Source organism: Oncorhynchus kisutch, linkage group LG25 (assembly GCF_002021735.2).
Source record: "Oncorhynchus kisutch isolate 150728-3 linkage group LG25, Okis_V2, whole genome shotgun sequence".
Taxonomy (NCBI): domain Eukaryota; kingdom Metazoa; phylum Chordata; class Actinopteri; order Salmoniformes; family Salmonidae; genus Oncorhynchus; species Oncorhynchus kisutch.
Window position 1 is genome coordinate 8115776 of NC_034198.2, and position 14111 is coordinate 8129886.

The 14111-nt window shown below is 42.7% G+C and overlaps 1 protein-coding gene across 8 annotated transcripts in view; it reads left to right on the forward strand.

Moving 5' to 3' along the window:
• The window catches only part of LOC109869949 (rho GTPase-activating protein 44-like), a 113182-nt gene that overhangs the window by 78738 nt on the left and 20333 nt on the right, over positions 1-14111 (forward strand). For all 8 annotated transcript variants that reach the window (XM_031805109.1, XM_031805114.1, XM_031805110.1 and 5 more), the window contains exon 2: positions 13516-13555. In XM_031805109.1, coding sequence (XP_031660969.1) covers positions 13516-13555 — 40 coding nt within the window. The remainder of the gene's footprint in view (positions 1-13515; positions 13556-14111) is intronic.

Consider the following 14111-nt stretch of genomic DNA (forward strand, 5'->3'; position numbering starts at 1 on the left):
TTGGGGCTAGAAGCTGTTGAGGAGCCTTTTGGTCCTCCGGTATCGCTTGCCGTGCAGTAGCAGAGAAAACAGCCCATAAAATTGTCAGAGACTGGAGTCTCTGACAATTTTATGGGCTTTCTTCTGACACCGCCTATTATATAGGTCCTGGATGGCAGGAAGCTTGGCCCCAGTAATGTACTGGGCTGTTCGCACTACCCTCTGTAGCGCCTTATGGTCAGATCCCAAGCAGTTGCTCTTGGTCATGGTCTTGGCCAAGAGGTCTTGGCCATTGTGGAGAGGTTGGGGTCTGTTTGATTGAGTGTGTGGACAGGTGTCTTTTATACAGGTAACGAGTTCAAACAGGTGCAGTTAATACAGGTAATGAGTGGAGAACAGGAGGGCTTCTTAAAGAAAAACTAACAGGTCTGTGAGAGCCGGAATTCTTACTGGTTGGTAGGTGATCAAATACTTATGTCATGCAATAAAATGCAAATTAATTACTTAAAAATCATACAATGTGATTTTCTGGATTTTCACAGTTGAAGTGTACCTATGATAAAAATTACAGACCTCTACATGCTTTGTAAGTAGGAAAACCTGCAAAATCGGTAGTGTATCAAATACTTCTTCTCCCCACTGTACGTGTTCCTTTTCTCCAGGTGAGAAAGTGCAGTGTGGAGTGCAATTGAGATTGCGTCATCTGTGGATCTGTTGGGGCGGTATGCGAATTGGAGTGGGTCTAGGGTGTCCGGGAGGCTGCTATTGATGTGAGCCATGACCAGCCATGCCGGAGTCGCTTCTTCACTGTTGATGTTGAGACTGGTGTTTTGCGGGTACTATTTAATGAAGCTGCCAGTTGAGGACTTGTGAGGTGTCTGTTTCTCAAATTAGACACTCTAATGTACTTGTCCTCTTGCTCAGTTGTGCACCGGGGCCTCCCACTTCTCTTTCTATTCTGGTTAGAGCAAGTTTGCGCTGTTCTATGAAGGGAGTAGTACACAGCATTGTACGAGATCTTCAGTTTCTTGGCAATTTCTCGCATGGAATAGCCTTCATTTCTCAGAACAAGAATAGATATTAGAATAGTTATTTTTTTCTGACGTTTTGATTCTGTAATCGAACCCACAAATGCTGATGCTCCAGATACTCAACTAGTCTAAAGAAGGCCAGTTTTATTGCTTCTTTCATCGGAACAACAGTTTTCAGCTGTGCTAACATAATTGCTAAAGGGTTTTCTAATGATCAATTAGCTTTATAAAATGATCAACTTGGACTAGCTAACACAACGTGCCATTGGAACACAGGAGTAATGGTTGCTGATAATGAGCCTGTGTATGCCTATGTCAATATTCCATTAAAAATAAGCTGTTTCCAGCTACAATAGCAATTTACAACATTAACAATGTCTACACTGTATTTCTGATCAATTTTATGTTATTTTAATGGACAAAAAATTGCTTTTCTTTCTAAGTGACCCCAAACATTTGAACGGTAGTGTATATTTTGTTATTGTGAAAGATGCTGTTAAGCCTCATAGCCTACCTCAGCCAGTTAAGTTAAGTAACTTTTTAGCCTGAATACAAAGTGTTATGTTTGGGGAAAATCCAATACTACTCATTACTGAGTACCACTCTCCATATTTTCAAGCATAGTGGTGGCTGCATCATGTTATGGGTATGTTTGTAATTGTTAAGGATTGGGGAGTTTTTCAAGATAAAAATAATCAATTAAATGGAGCTAAGTATAGGCAAAATCCTAGAGGAAAACCTGGTTCAGTCTGCTTTCCACCAGACACTGGGAAATTAATTCACCTTTCAGCAGGACAATTTGCTTACCAAGAAGTTGCTTACCAAGTGGCTTACCAAGAAGACAGTGAATGTTCCTAGTGGCCTAGTCACAGTTTTGACTTAAATCAACTTAAAAATCAATGGCAAGACCTGGAAATGGGTGTCTAGCAATGATCAGCAACCAATTTGACAGAGCTTGAAGAATTTAGAAAATAATATTGGGCAAATGTTGCACAATCCAGGTGCTGAAAAATTATATTTAATACATTTTGAATTCAGACTGTAACACAACAACATTTGGATACAGTGGAGGCTGCTGAGGGGACGACGGCTCATAATAATGGCTAGAATGGCGTTAATGGAATGGTATCAAACACATCAAAGATGTGGTTTCCATGTGGTTGGTAGCACTCCATGGACTCCATTCCAGCCATTATTATGAGCCGTCCTCCCACCAGCAACCTCCTTTTCAAAGAGTATCTTTGAGTAAATATCCCACTCCTAGATACTTTACTGAGGAAAAAATGTACTTACTATGCCTGTGATATGTGGTTCTCCCACCTAGCTATCTTAAGATGAATGCACTAACTGTACGTCTCTCTGGATAAGAGCATCTGTTAAATTACTAAAATGTAAAAGGTATGAATAATTTCTGAAGGAACTGTATATACTGTAGCTTATATTATGAATAACATATACATGTATAAAAGACAATATCCAAAGGTAAAAGTTTATTATAAATCTCATGAATTTTGCATCCTATTTATATGGGGAATGGTAACTACTGCTCAACTTCCAAAGGTCCAATCAACCATAGACGAATGATAGTATACCTCGCTTCACGTTGAAATTATGTCCTTCACATATCAGCTTGTGTAAGAGAAGTTAAGAGTTACTTTCAACTATTCAATGTTATTTAGGGGTCCTACGCAAATGAGTGTGGAAGCTGATCAATGTCTAAATGTGTTGACATGACACCTCAGCTGAAAACAAACACAGCTTGTTTCCAAAGTTAAGGAGGGGTACATAGAGGTAGGCATCTGGACGGTAGACTTGTTCTCATTGAAGTGCATTACCCCTAATACCCCAGTAGGAGTCACTGTTCAAGCAGGAATCATTGGACTGTGGCTTCACATTTTTTTTTTAATTATACCTCTTATTTCAGGTTGATAGCATGGCGTTGAAACAATGACGTTGATTCAGACCATTTTCATATAAACATTGGAACAAGGTCAAATAAAATATATCTAATCAAATTCAACACAATTTCAACCACCCAGTAAATATTGAATATAGGATGAAATTAGATTGATGTAACAGCCTGGTCTGGTTAAGTTTAATTAAGTTACCCAAAGTTCAATGTTTACCATGCTGCTAGAAATTAGATGAAAACAGTACTGGATGGTGACTTTTTTCAAATCCAATGTTCTTTCCATGTTGATTCCAGAGAGGGGCATGTCTGTCAGGATAACTCAACTCCTATTTCTGCAGTGGTTCGCATGTAGACTGAAAGGACTCTACCTGACACCAAATTATTCAAAGTGTCCTCTTATGTGGACAGCCGAAGAACCCTTTGAATAAACCTTTTTGGTTCCAGGTAGAGGATCAAATCAAATAAAAAATTATCTGCCGAAATTGTTGCCACCCCTATTACTAGCTTGTTCAACCTCTCTTTCGTGTCGTCTGAGATTCCCAAAGATTGGAAAGCAGCTGCGGTCATCCCCCTCTTCAAAGGGGGGGACACTCTTGACCCAAACTGCTACAGACCTATATCTATTCTACCGTGCCTTTCTAAGGTCTTCGAAAGCCAAGTCAACAAACAGATTACCGACCATTTCGAATCTCACCATACCTTCTCTGCTATGCAATCTGGTTTCAGAGCTGGTCATGGGTGAACCTCAGCCACGCTCAAGGTCCTAAACGATATCTTAACCGCCATCGATAAGAAACATTACTGTGCAGCCGTATTCATTGATCTGGCCAAGGCTTTCGACTCTGTCAATCACCACATCCTCATCGGCAGACTCGACAGCCTTGGTTTCTCAAATGATTGCCTCGCCTGGTTCACCAACTACTTCTCTGATAGAGTTCAGTGTGTCAAATCGGAGGGTCTGCTGTCCGGACCTCTGGCAGTCTCTATGGGGGTGCCACAGGGTTAAATTCTTGGACCGACTCTCTTCTCTGTATACATCAATGAGGTCGCTCTTGCTGCTCGTGAGTCTCTGATCCACCTCTACGCAGACGACACCATTCTGTATACTTCCGGCCCTTCTTTGGACACTGTGTTAACAACCCTCCAGGCAAGCTTCAATGCCATACAACTCTCCTTCCGTGGCCTCCAATTGCTCTTAAATACAAGTAAAACTAAATGCATGCTCTTCAACCGATCGCTACCTGCACCTACCCGCCTGTCCAACATCACTACTCTGGACGGCTCTGACTTAGAATACGTGGACAACTACAAATACTTAGGTGTCTGGTTAGACTGTAAACTCTCCTTCCAGACCCATATCAAACATCTCCAATCCAAAGTTAAATCTAGAATTGGCTTCCTATTTCGCAACAAAGCATCCTTCACTCATGCTGCCAAACATACCCTTGTAAAACTGACCATCCTACCAATCCTCGACTTTGGCGATGTCATTTACAAAATAGCCTCCAATACCCTACTCAACAAATTGGATGCAGTCTATCACAGTGCAATCCGTTTTGTCACCAAAGCCCCATATACTACCCACCATTGCGACCTGTACGCTCTCGTTGGCTGGCCCTCGCTTCATACTCGTCGCCAAACCCACTGGCTCCATGTCATCTACAAGACCCTGCTAGGTAAAGTCCCCCCTTATCTCAGCTCGCTGGTCATCATAGCATCTCCCACCTGTAAGCACACGCTCCAGCAGGTATATCTCTCTAGTCACCCCCAAAACCAATTATTTCTTTGGCCGCCTCTCCTTCCAGTTCTCTGCTGCCAATGACTGGAACGAACTACAAAAATCTCTGAAACTGGAAACACTTATCTCCCTCACTAGCTTTAAGCACCAACTGTCAGAGCAGCTCACAGATTACTGCACCTGTACATAGCCCACCCATAATTTAGCCCAAACAACTACCTCTTTCCCAACTGTATTTAATTTTTTTAAATTTATTTTTGCTCCTTTGCACCCCATTATTTTTATATCTACTTTGCACATTCTTCCATTGCAAAACTACCATTCCAGTGTTTTACTTGCTATATTGTATTTACTTTGCCACCATGGCCTTTTTTGCCTTTACCTCCCTTCTCACCTCATTTGCTCACATTGTATATAGACTTGTTTATACTGTATTATTGACTGTATGTTTGTTCTACTCCATGTGTAACTCTGTGTCGTTGTATCTGTCGAACTGCTTTGCTTTATCTTGGCCAGGTCGCAATTGTAAATGAGAACTTGTTCTCAACTTGCCTACCTGGTTAAATAAAGGTTAAATAAATAAATAAATAAAAAATTCAAATCAAATGTATTTGTCACATACACATGGTTAGTAGATGTTAATGCGAGTGTAGCGAAATGCTTGTGCTTCTAGTTCCGACAATGCAGTAATAACTAACGAGTAATCTAACTAACAATTCCAAAACTACTACCTTATACACACAAGTGTAAGGGATAAAGAATATGTACATAAAGATATATGAATGAGTGATGGTACAGAGCGGCATAGGCAAGATGCAGTAGATGGTTTCGAGCACAGTATATACGTATGAGATGAGTAATGTAGGGTATGTAAACAAAGTGGCATAGTTTAAAGTGGCTAGTGATACATGTATTACATAAAGATGCAGTAGATGATATAGAGTACAGTATATACGTATGAGATGAGTAATGTAGGGTATGTAAACATTATATTAAGTAGCATTGTTTGAAGTGGCTAGTGATATATTTTACATCAATTCCCATCAATTCCCATTATTAAAGTGGCTGGAGTTGAGTCAGTGTGTTGGCAGCAGCCACTCAATGTTAGTGGTGGCTGTTTAACAGTCTGATGGCCTTGAGATAGAAGCTGTTTTTCAGTCTCTCGGTCCCAGCTTTGATGCACCTGCACTGACCTCGCCTTCTGGATGATAGCGGGGTGAACAGGCAGTGGCTCGGGTGGTTGTTGTCCTTGATGATCTTTATGGCCTTCCTGTGACATCAGGTGGTGTAGGTGTCCTGGAGGACAGGTAGTTTGCCCCCGGTGACGCGTTGTGCAGACCTCACTACCCTCTGGAGAGCCTTACAGTTGAGGGCGGAGCAGTTGCCGTACCAGGCGGTGATACAGCCCGACAGGATGCTCTCGATTGTGCATCTGTAGAAGTTTGTGAGTGCTTTTGGTGACAAGCCTTCTTCACGATGCTGGTGATGTGTACGCCGAGGAACTTAAAACTTAGTACCCTCTCCACTACTGTCCCATCGATGTGGATATGGGGGTGGTCCCTCTGCTGTTTCCTGAAGTCCACAATCTCCTTAGTTTTGTTGACGTTGAGTGTGAGGTTATTTTCCTGACACCACACTCAGAGGGCCCTCACCTCCTCCCTTTAGGCCGTCTCGTCGTTGTTGGTGATCAAGCCTACCACTGTTGTGTTGTCCGCAGTCGTGGGTGAACAGGGAGTACAGGAGAGGGTTCAGAACGCACCCTTGTGGGGCCCCAGTGTTGAGGATCAGCGGGGTGGAGATGTTGTTATCTACCCTCATCACCTGGGGGCGGCCCGTCAGGAAGTCCAGTATCCAGTTGCACAGGGCGGGGTCGAGACCCAGGGTCTCAAGCTTGATGACGAGTTTGGAGGGTACTATGGTGTTAAATGTTGAGCTGTAGTCGATGAACAGCATTCTCACATAGGTATTCCTCTTGTCCAGATAGGTTAGGGCAGTGTGCAGTGTGGTTGAGATTGCATCGTCTGGGCGGTAAGCAAATTGGAGTGGGACTAGGGTGTCAGGTAGGGTGGAGGTGATATGGTCCTTGACTAGTCTCTCAAAGCACTTCATGATGACGGAAGTGAGTGCTACGGGGCGGTAGTCATTTAGCTCAGTTACCTTAGCTTTCTTGGGAACAGGAACAATGGTGGCCCTCTTGAAGCATGTGGGAACAGCAGACTGGGATAAGGCTTGATTGAATATGTCCGTAAACACACCAGCCAGCTGGTCTGCGCATGCTCTGAGGGCGTGGCTGGGGATGCCGTCTGGGCCTGCAGCCTTGCGAGGGTTAACACGTTTAAATGATTTACTCACCTCGGCTGCAGTGAAGGAGAGTCTGCATGTTTTGGTTGCGGGCCGTGTCAGTGGCACTGTATTGTCCTCAAAGCGGGCAAAAAAGTTATTTAGTCTGCCTGGGAGCAAGACATCCTGCTCCGTGACTGGCTGGTTTTCTTTTTGTAATCCGTGATTGACTGTAGACCCTGCCACATACCTCTTGTGTCTGAGCCGTTGAATTGCGATTCTACTTTGTCTCTATACTGACGCTTAGCTTGTTTGATTGCCTTGCGGAGGGAAGAGCTACACTGTTTGTATTCGGTCATGTTTCCGGTCACCTTGCCCTGATTAAAAGCAGTGGTTCGCGCTTTCAGTTTCACACGAATGCTGCCATCAATCCACGGTTTTTGGTTTGGGAATGTTTTAATCGTTGCTATGGGAACGACATCTTCAACACACATTCTAATGAACTCGCTCACCGAATCAGCGTATTCGTCAATGTTGTTGTTAGATGCAATACGAAACATATGCCAGTCCACGTGATGGAAGCAGTCTTGGAGCGTGGAATCAGATTGGTCAGACCAGCGTTGAACAGACCTCAGCGTGGGAGCTTCTTGTTTTAGCTTCTGTCTGTAGGCAGGGAGCAACAAAATGGAGTCGTGGTCAGCTTTTCCGAAAGGAGGGCGGGGGAGGGCCTTATATGCGTCGCGGAAGTTAGAATAGCAATGATCCAAGGTTTTACCAGCCCTGGTTGCGCAATCGATAGGCTGATACAATTTAGGGAGTCTTGTTTTCAGATTAGCCTTGTTAAAATCCCCAGCTACAATGAATGCAGCCTCAGGATATGTGGATTCCAGTTTGCAAAGAGTCATATATATACGGCTGTGATTATAATCGAAGAGAATTCCCTTGGTAGATAATGCGGTCGACATTTGATTGTGAGGAATTCTAAATCAGGTGAACAGAAGGACTTGAGTTCCTGTATGTTGTTGTGACCAAAACACGTCTCGTTAACCATAAAGCAAACGTCCCCGCCCCTCTTCTTACCAGAAAGATGTTTGTTTCTGTCGGCGCGATGCGTGGAGAAACCAGCTGGCTGCACCGACTCCGATAGCGTCTCTTGAGTGAGCCATGTTTCCGTGAAGCAAAGAACGTTACAGTCTCTGATGTCCCTCTGGAATGCTACCCTTGCTCGGATTTCATCAACCTTGTTGTCAAGAGACTGGACATTGGCGAGAAGTATGCTAGGGAGTGGTGCGCGATGTGCCCGTCTCCGGAGTCTGACCAGAAGACCGCTTCATTTCCCTCTTTTACGAAGTCGTTGTTTTGGGTCGCCGGCTGGGATCCATTCCGTTGTCCTGGGTGAAAGGCAGAACACAGGATCCGCTTCGGGAAAGTCATATTCATGGTCGTACTGATGGTGAGTTGACGCTGCTCTTATATTCAGTAGTTCTTCTCGACTGTATGTAATGAAACCTAAGATGACCTGGGGTACCAATGTAAGAAATAACAACTGCATAGTTTCCTAGGAACGCGAAGCGAGGCGGCCATCTCTGTCGGCGCCGGAAAGGGTATGCACCATATCCTGACAAATTCTTAATCTTTTACACATATTTTTGACGCTTGACGCATTGCAAGTCCCGCCTTTCCCATCTCCTCATTGGTTTTTAGGAGCAAATACCCACGTGGGTGATTGAAAGATGAACTGAGGTCCACACTCCAGCCAAGAGAACTGTAGCCTTCTGTTCAGACCTACACTGACTGTAGGTCTATAACCTCTCACCTAGCCTTAATATTAACTCATGCACAATTAAGCATTTCTTGCTGTAAAATTATACACCAAATGTAGGCTAAATTTTGACTCGGGAACAGGAGAAATATAATTGATTTCTTTCAGCATCTTGAGAGAATGCCAATGCACAGTTAGATGCCATCTGTAGAGGTGCTATCTTTATCAGCATCATAAAAGCTGATAGACGGATAGTAGTTGAAAGCTGATAGTAGGATTTAAACCACGTAAAATATGCATCCAAGCCGAACTGGAATCTTATCAGAAACATGTTGGGTCGTTTTCACAGCTTTCTATTTTCTTACAACCGGTCAAACTGATTTGGAAATTTTGCACAGAAAATCTCCCATTCTTTCAGAGGGGAGAAAAGGCTATTACATTTTCTCCCCGGTCCCTAAAAGTCTTTGCTCCGCAAAAGATGTGGAGATGACTGAGAACACTTTTACCAATGTCAACTAGATTGAAGCATTCATTCGATTTATGACATTACTCTGGTGAGCAAGGGTTCATTTAGTCTTCCAGGGAAACATCACGACAGAAGAGAAGCTGCATGTATCTAATTATAGACAAGTTGACTAACAAATAGCCTACCAAGATCTTGGAAATTCTGAGCAAACGTATCTAAATCAGGCCAAAATAAATCCTGCACCCCCTGTCAAAAAGTCATTCCTCCGTCTGACTGTAGCCTACTGTGCATTTTCTATTAGAGTATTTAGAGCAGCCTCAGACCCTACCTGGAAAATGACTGTCAGTGTGTGTAACTGTGTGAGCAAAAGAGAGAGAGTTCCAATGTTGGCCGTCACAACAATTGAATTATTTGTAATGCACTCATTAAACCGTTCCTGTGTTTGTATGAGGGAGTCATTAACTCACGGTTTAATTCATACGCTGGAGTAAATCTCATTCAAAGTCCCGTCCATCTAATGGCTCAGGGATTGAATCCAAGAATAGAGGGACCCCGCCAGATCCATATATATATACCGTTCTGGTACCCACTGATATGCCCTCAGGTTTACATCCAAGAAGAAGTACAGAAATGATTAATGATTGTTTATAAATGGAGTTACATTGAAACTGTACTATAATGTACTCTTCACGCACACGCACCCACTCACCCCACCCCTACACACCTTCACCCACTAACACACAGCTTTATTTGCTAAGTGTTGAAGTGTGTACTGCAGAAGACCTAAGCAGAAGACATAGGGAGCTACACGCTGCTACTCTTAGCCAGAGGTGGGACCAAGTCATTGTTTTACAAGTCACAAGTAAGTCTCAAGTCTTAACACTCAAGTCTCAAGTCAAGACCGTCAAGTCTCAAGTCCTAAACTTTGAGTTTCGAGTCCTAATCAAATCATAATGTGCTTTTCACCAAATGTAATACAATTTCATATTTTTAACAAGAGTAATAGTTAGTATATTACATTTATGCAAATCATGAATGCTTTTAAAAATATCTATATATTTATTACTTTCCGAATAAATGTTATATTTCCATGGAAATACATGGGTAGCCATGAGAAAGACACCCCCCCCCCCCCCGCCCCAAGAGTGATCGACTATCGAGGATCGTTATGGGGCGCACTGTGTGTGTGGTTACAGTAGGCTAACATATGTCAATTGCTTTAGGAACTGCCTAGCCAGTTGTAGCTCAATCTTGGGTGCAATGATCACGTTCCCGCATTGACTGACTGTGTGGAGGCTCATTGATTTAACGTTACGTTGCCTACATGCTACACTGGTAAAGTTATAAATTATATAGCTGTCGGCTATATTAGCCACGACTTACCGTTCTTTGTGCAGCTTCAAATGTTGAACAAAGTTGGAAATTGTTGCACCTTTGCAAGGTGAATCCGTCTTCTGTTGATACAGCATCGTCTTTATATCCGAAAAGAATAATTTGGGGTAACGTCTTTCCAAGGGCTCCATCTGAATTCACCCACCGACGTTCCTCTGCACTGCCACTTTTTCTCAGCTGGCACAATTTGATTGGCTGCTGTTCGATTCATACTGTAATCCGTTAAAAAAAGAGTTGATGCGCTGCACACTTTTTTAAATGACATAATTTTTCATATTTGGGCTTGGTGAGGGTATCTGGGGAGGGTATCAAGTAAGGTCGAGTCAAAAGGCTCAAGTCCAAGTCAAGTCACGAGTCATTGGTGTTAAAGTCAAAGTCGAGTTGCAAGTCATCATATTTGTGACTCGAGTCTGACTCGAGTCCAAGCTATGTGACTCGAGTCCACACCTCTGCTCTTAGCACAGAAAGGCTGCTGAAGATGGAATAAAGACCAAGTCTCCGCTCCAGCCTCTCCTGTTATTCATCACCTAGATCAGTGTTTCCAAAATCCAGTCCTCAAGTACCCCCAACAGTACGCATTTTTGTTGTAGCCCCGGACAAGCACATCTGATTCAACTTGTCAACTAATCATCAAGCCCTCAATTAGTTCAATCAGGTGAGTTTGTCCGGGGCTACAACAAAAATGTGTGCTGTTGGGGCTACTCGAGAACTGGAGTTGGGAAACACTGATCAAGATCAATACCCAGGGCCTGGCGAGCTAAGAATAGAAACAGCCTAAGTTATAGAACCGCTGCCATAGGAGTTGAACAATATAAATGGGCACTGGCTAGGAGCCTGAGCAGTAGTCCCATCCATCAGATCTAGATCTATGCTTGGCCTCTCATCACCCTCATTGTGAGTTGCAGCTGATCCCTCTGCAGAAATACAAGGCCTTTCTGTTTTTCTCTGCCTGTTCTCTCCTATTATGTTCTATTCCTGTCAGGGCACGGATACAGTAAGCCAGAGAGAGGAGCTGTTAGAGGGGGTGGAAGTGAGGGAATAGGTGAGAGAGTGAAAGGAACTGACAGTCAGGTCTCATTCTTGTCCCCCCCCTTCCTTCTGACTCTCTCGCTCTCTCTTTCCCAATCTCTGTCTCGTTTCTGTCATTGCCCGAAACCAGTCAGTGTGCACATGTTTCCTCCCACACTCTGTGGGTATGTGGAAGAAAAGGCTGCAGGTATCTAGGAGCAGGGCTTCACGCAGGAAATGCAATTCTCAGTAAGTTTCTATAGCCACTGGCATTCAAGGGATAGGATGGAGTGCTTTCTCAATTGCTTGTTGGAGAAGGTAGGGGTTGATAGTGACATAGTTAACATGATCTGTGTGGTTTGGAGTGAACTAGAGTTAACTGTGATTTTGTATTAGTTAGCCTTTGCGCGAATGATATCTGTGAGACCAATACATCACTTGTATTGATAGTAATAAAAATGTATTTGTAAAGCGCGTACATTACACATAATGTATGCACTGTGTCCATTTTGGGCAAATAATACCTCAGGGTAAAGCACTAACTGCCATGTTACTAGTGTTTACTTTCACATCAAGTACGACTCTGCTGTTAAACCGTTTTGGACAAGAGTAGGCAGGGGTCAAGATCCTATCTCCATCCATTCTATTGTTTTTTGAGTCTCTCCCTTTTCACACATGTATTTGGGTTTTATGAGACACCCCGTGAGAGCCTTCGTGTCCAAACCCATGCAGCGTGATAAATGCAAAATATTTGGTCATGTGTCAAGTGGATGTAGACGGGAGGGGTATTATATGCCAGCTGAGCCTAAATACTGCAATTGTGGTGGTGAACAAGCACCCGAATCTCTGAAGTGTCCTGTTAGGGTGAAGGAGACGGAGGTGGTAAGAATAAGGGGTGTCCAGTATGTCTCCTATACGGAGGTGGTGAGAAGAGTGGCAGAAAGGAGTGAAGTTGAAAAAGAATGGCAATAGGGCGTATAGACACCAGATGATCCTGACATTTTGCATGTAAAGAAGGCGGACTTTGTAGCGTTTACTGTATTGGTTAGCAACTGCAGTGCACAAACCGAGAATCAGCACAAACAAGGAATCCTGTCGATGAATGCTCCGTCCTCACAGGCATCTTAGCCTGTTCAGGAATGTAATTTGAACTGTGAGTGACTGAAGGAGTGGGATGGTTTTCATGTTTTTTTGTATGAAATATGGAAATGAATATTTTTTGTTTCAATACCTCGTACAGTAATACACCAATAGCTGTAGTCTGCCATAAAACGTAAAGAAGAAGAAATAGGCAGAGTTTATGACTTTGTGGCTGAGATCTCCACCGATGTAAAGTGAACATTCCTGGTATATGGTTAGCTCAGCACATGAAAATGCCATATGTTTTGTGATTTTTTATAAATTTATTACTCTACCATCAGTGGGTTATTTTGTTTATTCAACTTAGTGAAAGTATACATTCATGCTCATCCTAGTGATCTTAGCAACCTCATTCTCCGTTATACCAAAGTAACTGACAAAATGGCAACTTAGCTAAAGTAAACCAAAAAACTATGTTTGTTGTACAGTATTGACCAATACTCTGTGACAGTGAGTGATGAGAGAGTGGGTGACGTAATATGTCAGATTTCTATTCACTACACACCATAAATGTCCCAAATGGAGCTTGGCCTAGTTTGTTCTATAAGGCAGCCAAATGGCTGTTACTCAGAAGAATGTTAAAAAAAAATCTTTAGCACACTGTTTAGTAAAGTTAACCTTCCTGTTATATGGTTAGGTCAAGGGATTATCAGGGAAATGAATTATCCAAATTAAAATGCTCTCTAATTACGTTGATTCATCGGTACGTGCATACATTTACCAATTCCCACGATAACTTGTAATATAATGTCTCCCCAAATTCCCCATTCCACCCTAATCGTCTCTGTTTCTTCATCTTCATCGCAGAGCTGAAAAAACAGAAGTATTAAGCGAAGACCTTCTACAAGTAAGAAATTAGTAAAAATGTAATTTTGTGTGTGTGCATTTATGTGTGTGTTTGTGTGCTTATAAAGGCCTAATATACAGTACCTGTCAAAAGTTTGGACACACCTACTCATTCAATGGTTTTTCTTTATTGGTACTATTTTCTACATTGTAGAATAATAGTGAAGACATCAAAACTATGACATAACACATATGGAATCATGTAGTAACCAAAAAAGTGTTAAACAAATGTTATATTTATCTATTTTATATTTGAGATTCTTCAAAGTAGCCACTTTGCATTCTCTCAACCAACTTCACCTGGAATGCTTTTCCAACGGTCTTAAAGGAGTTCCCACATATGCTGAGCACTTGTTGGCTGCTTTTCCTTCACTCTGCCGTCCAACTCATCCCAAACTATCTCAATTGGGTGATTGTGGAGGCAGATCATCTGATGCAGCACTCCATCACTCTCCTTCTTGGTCAAATAGCCCTTACACATCCTGGAGGTGTGATGGGTCATTGTCCTGTTAAAAAACAAATGATAGTCCCACTAAGCGCAAACCGGATGGGATGGT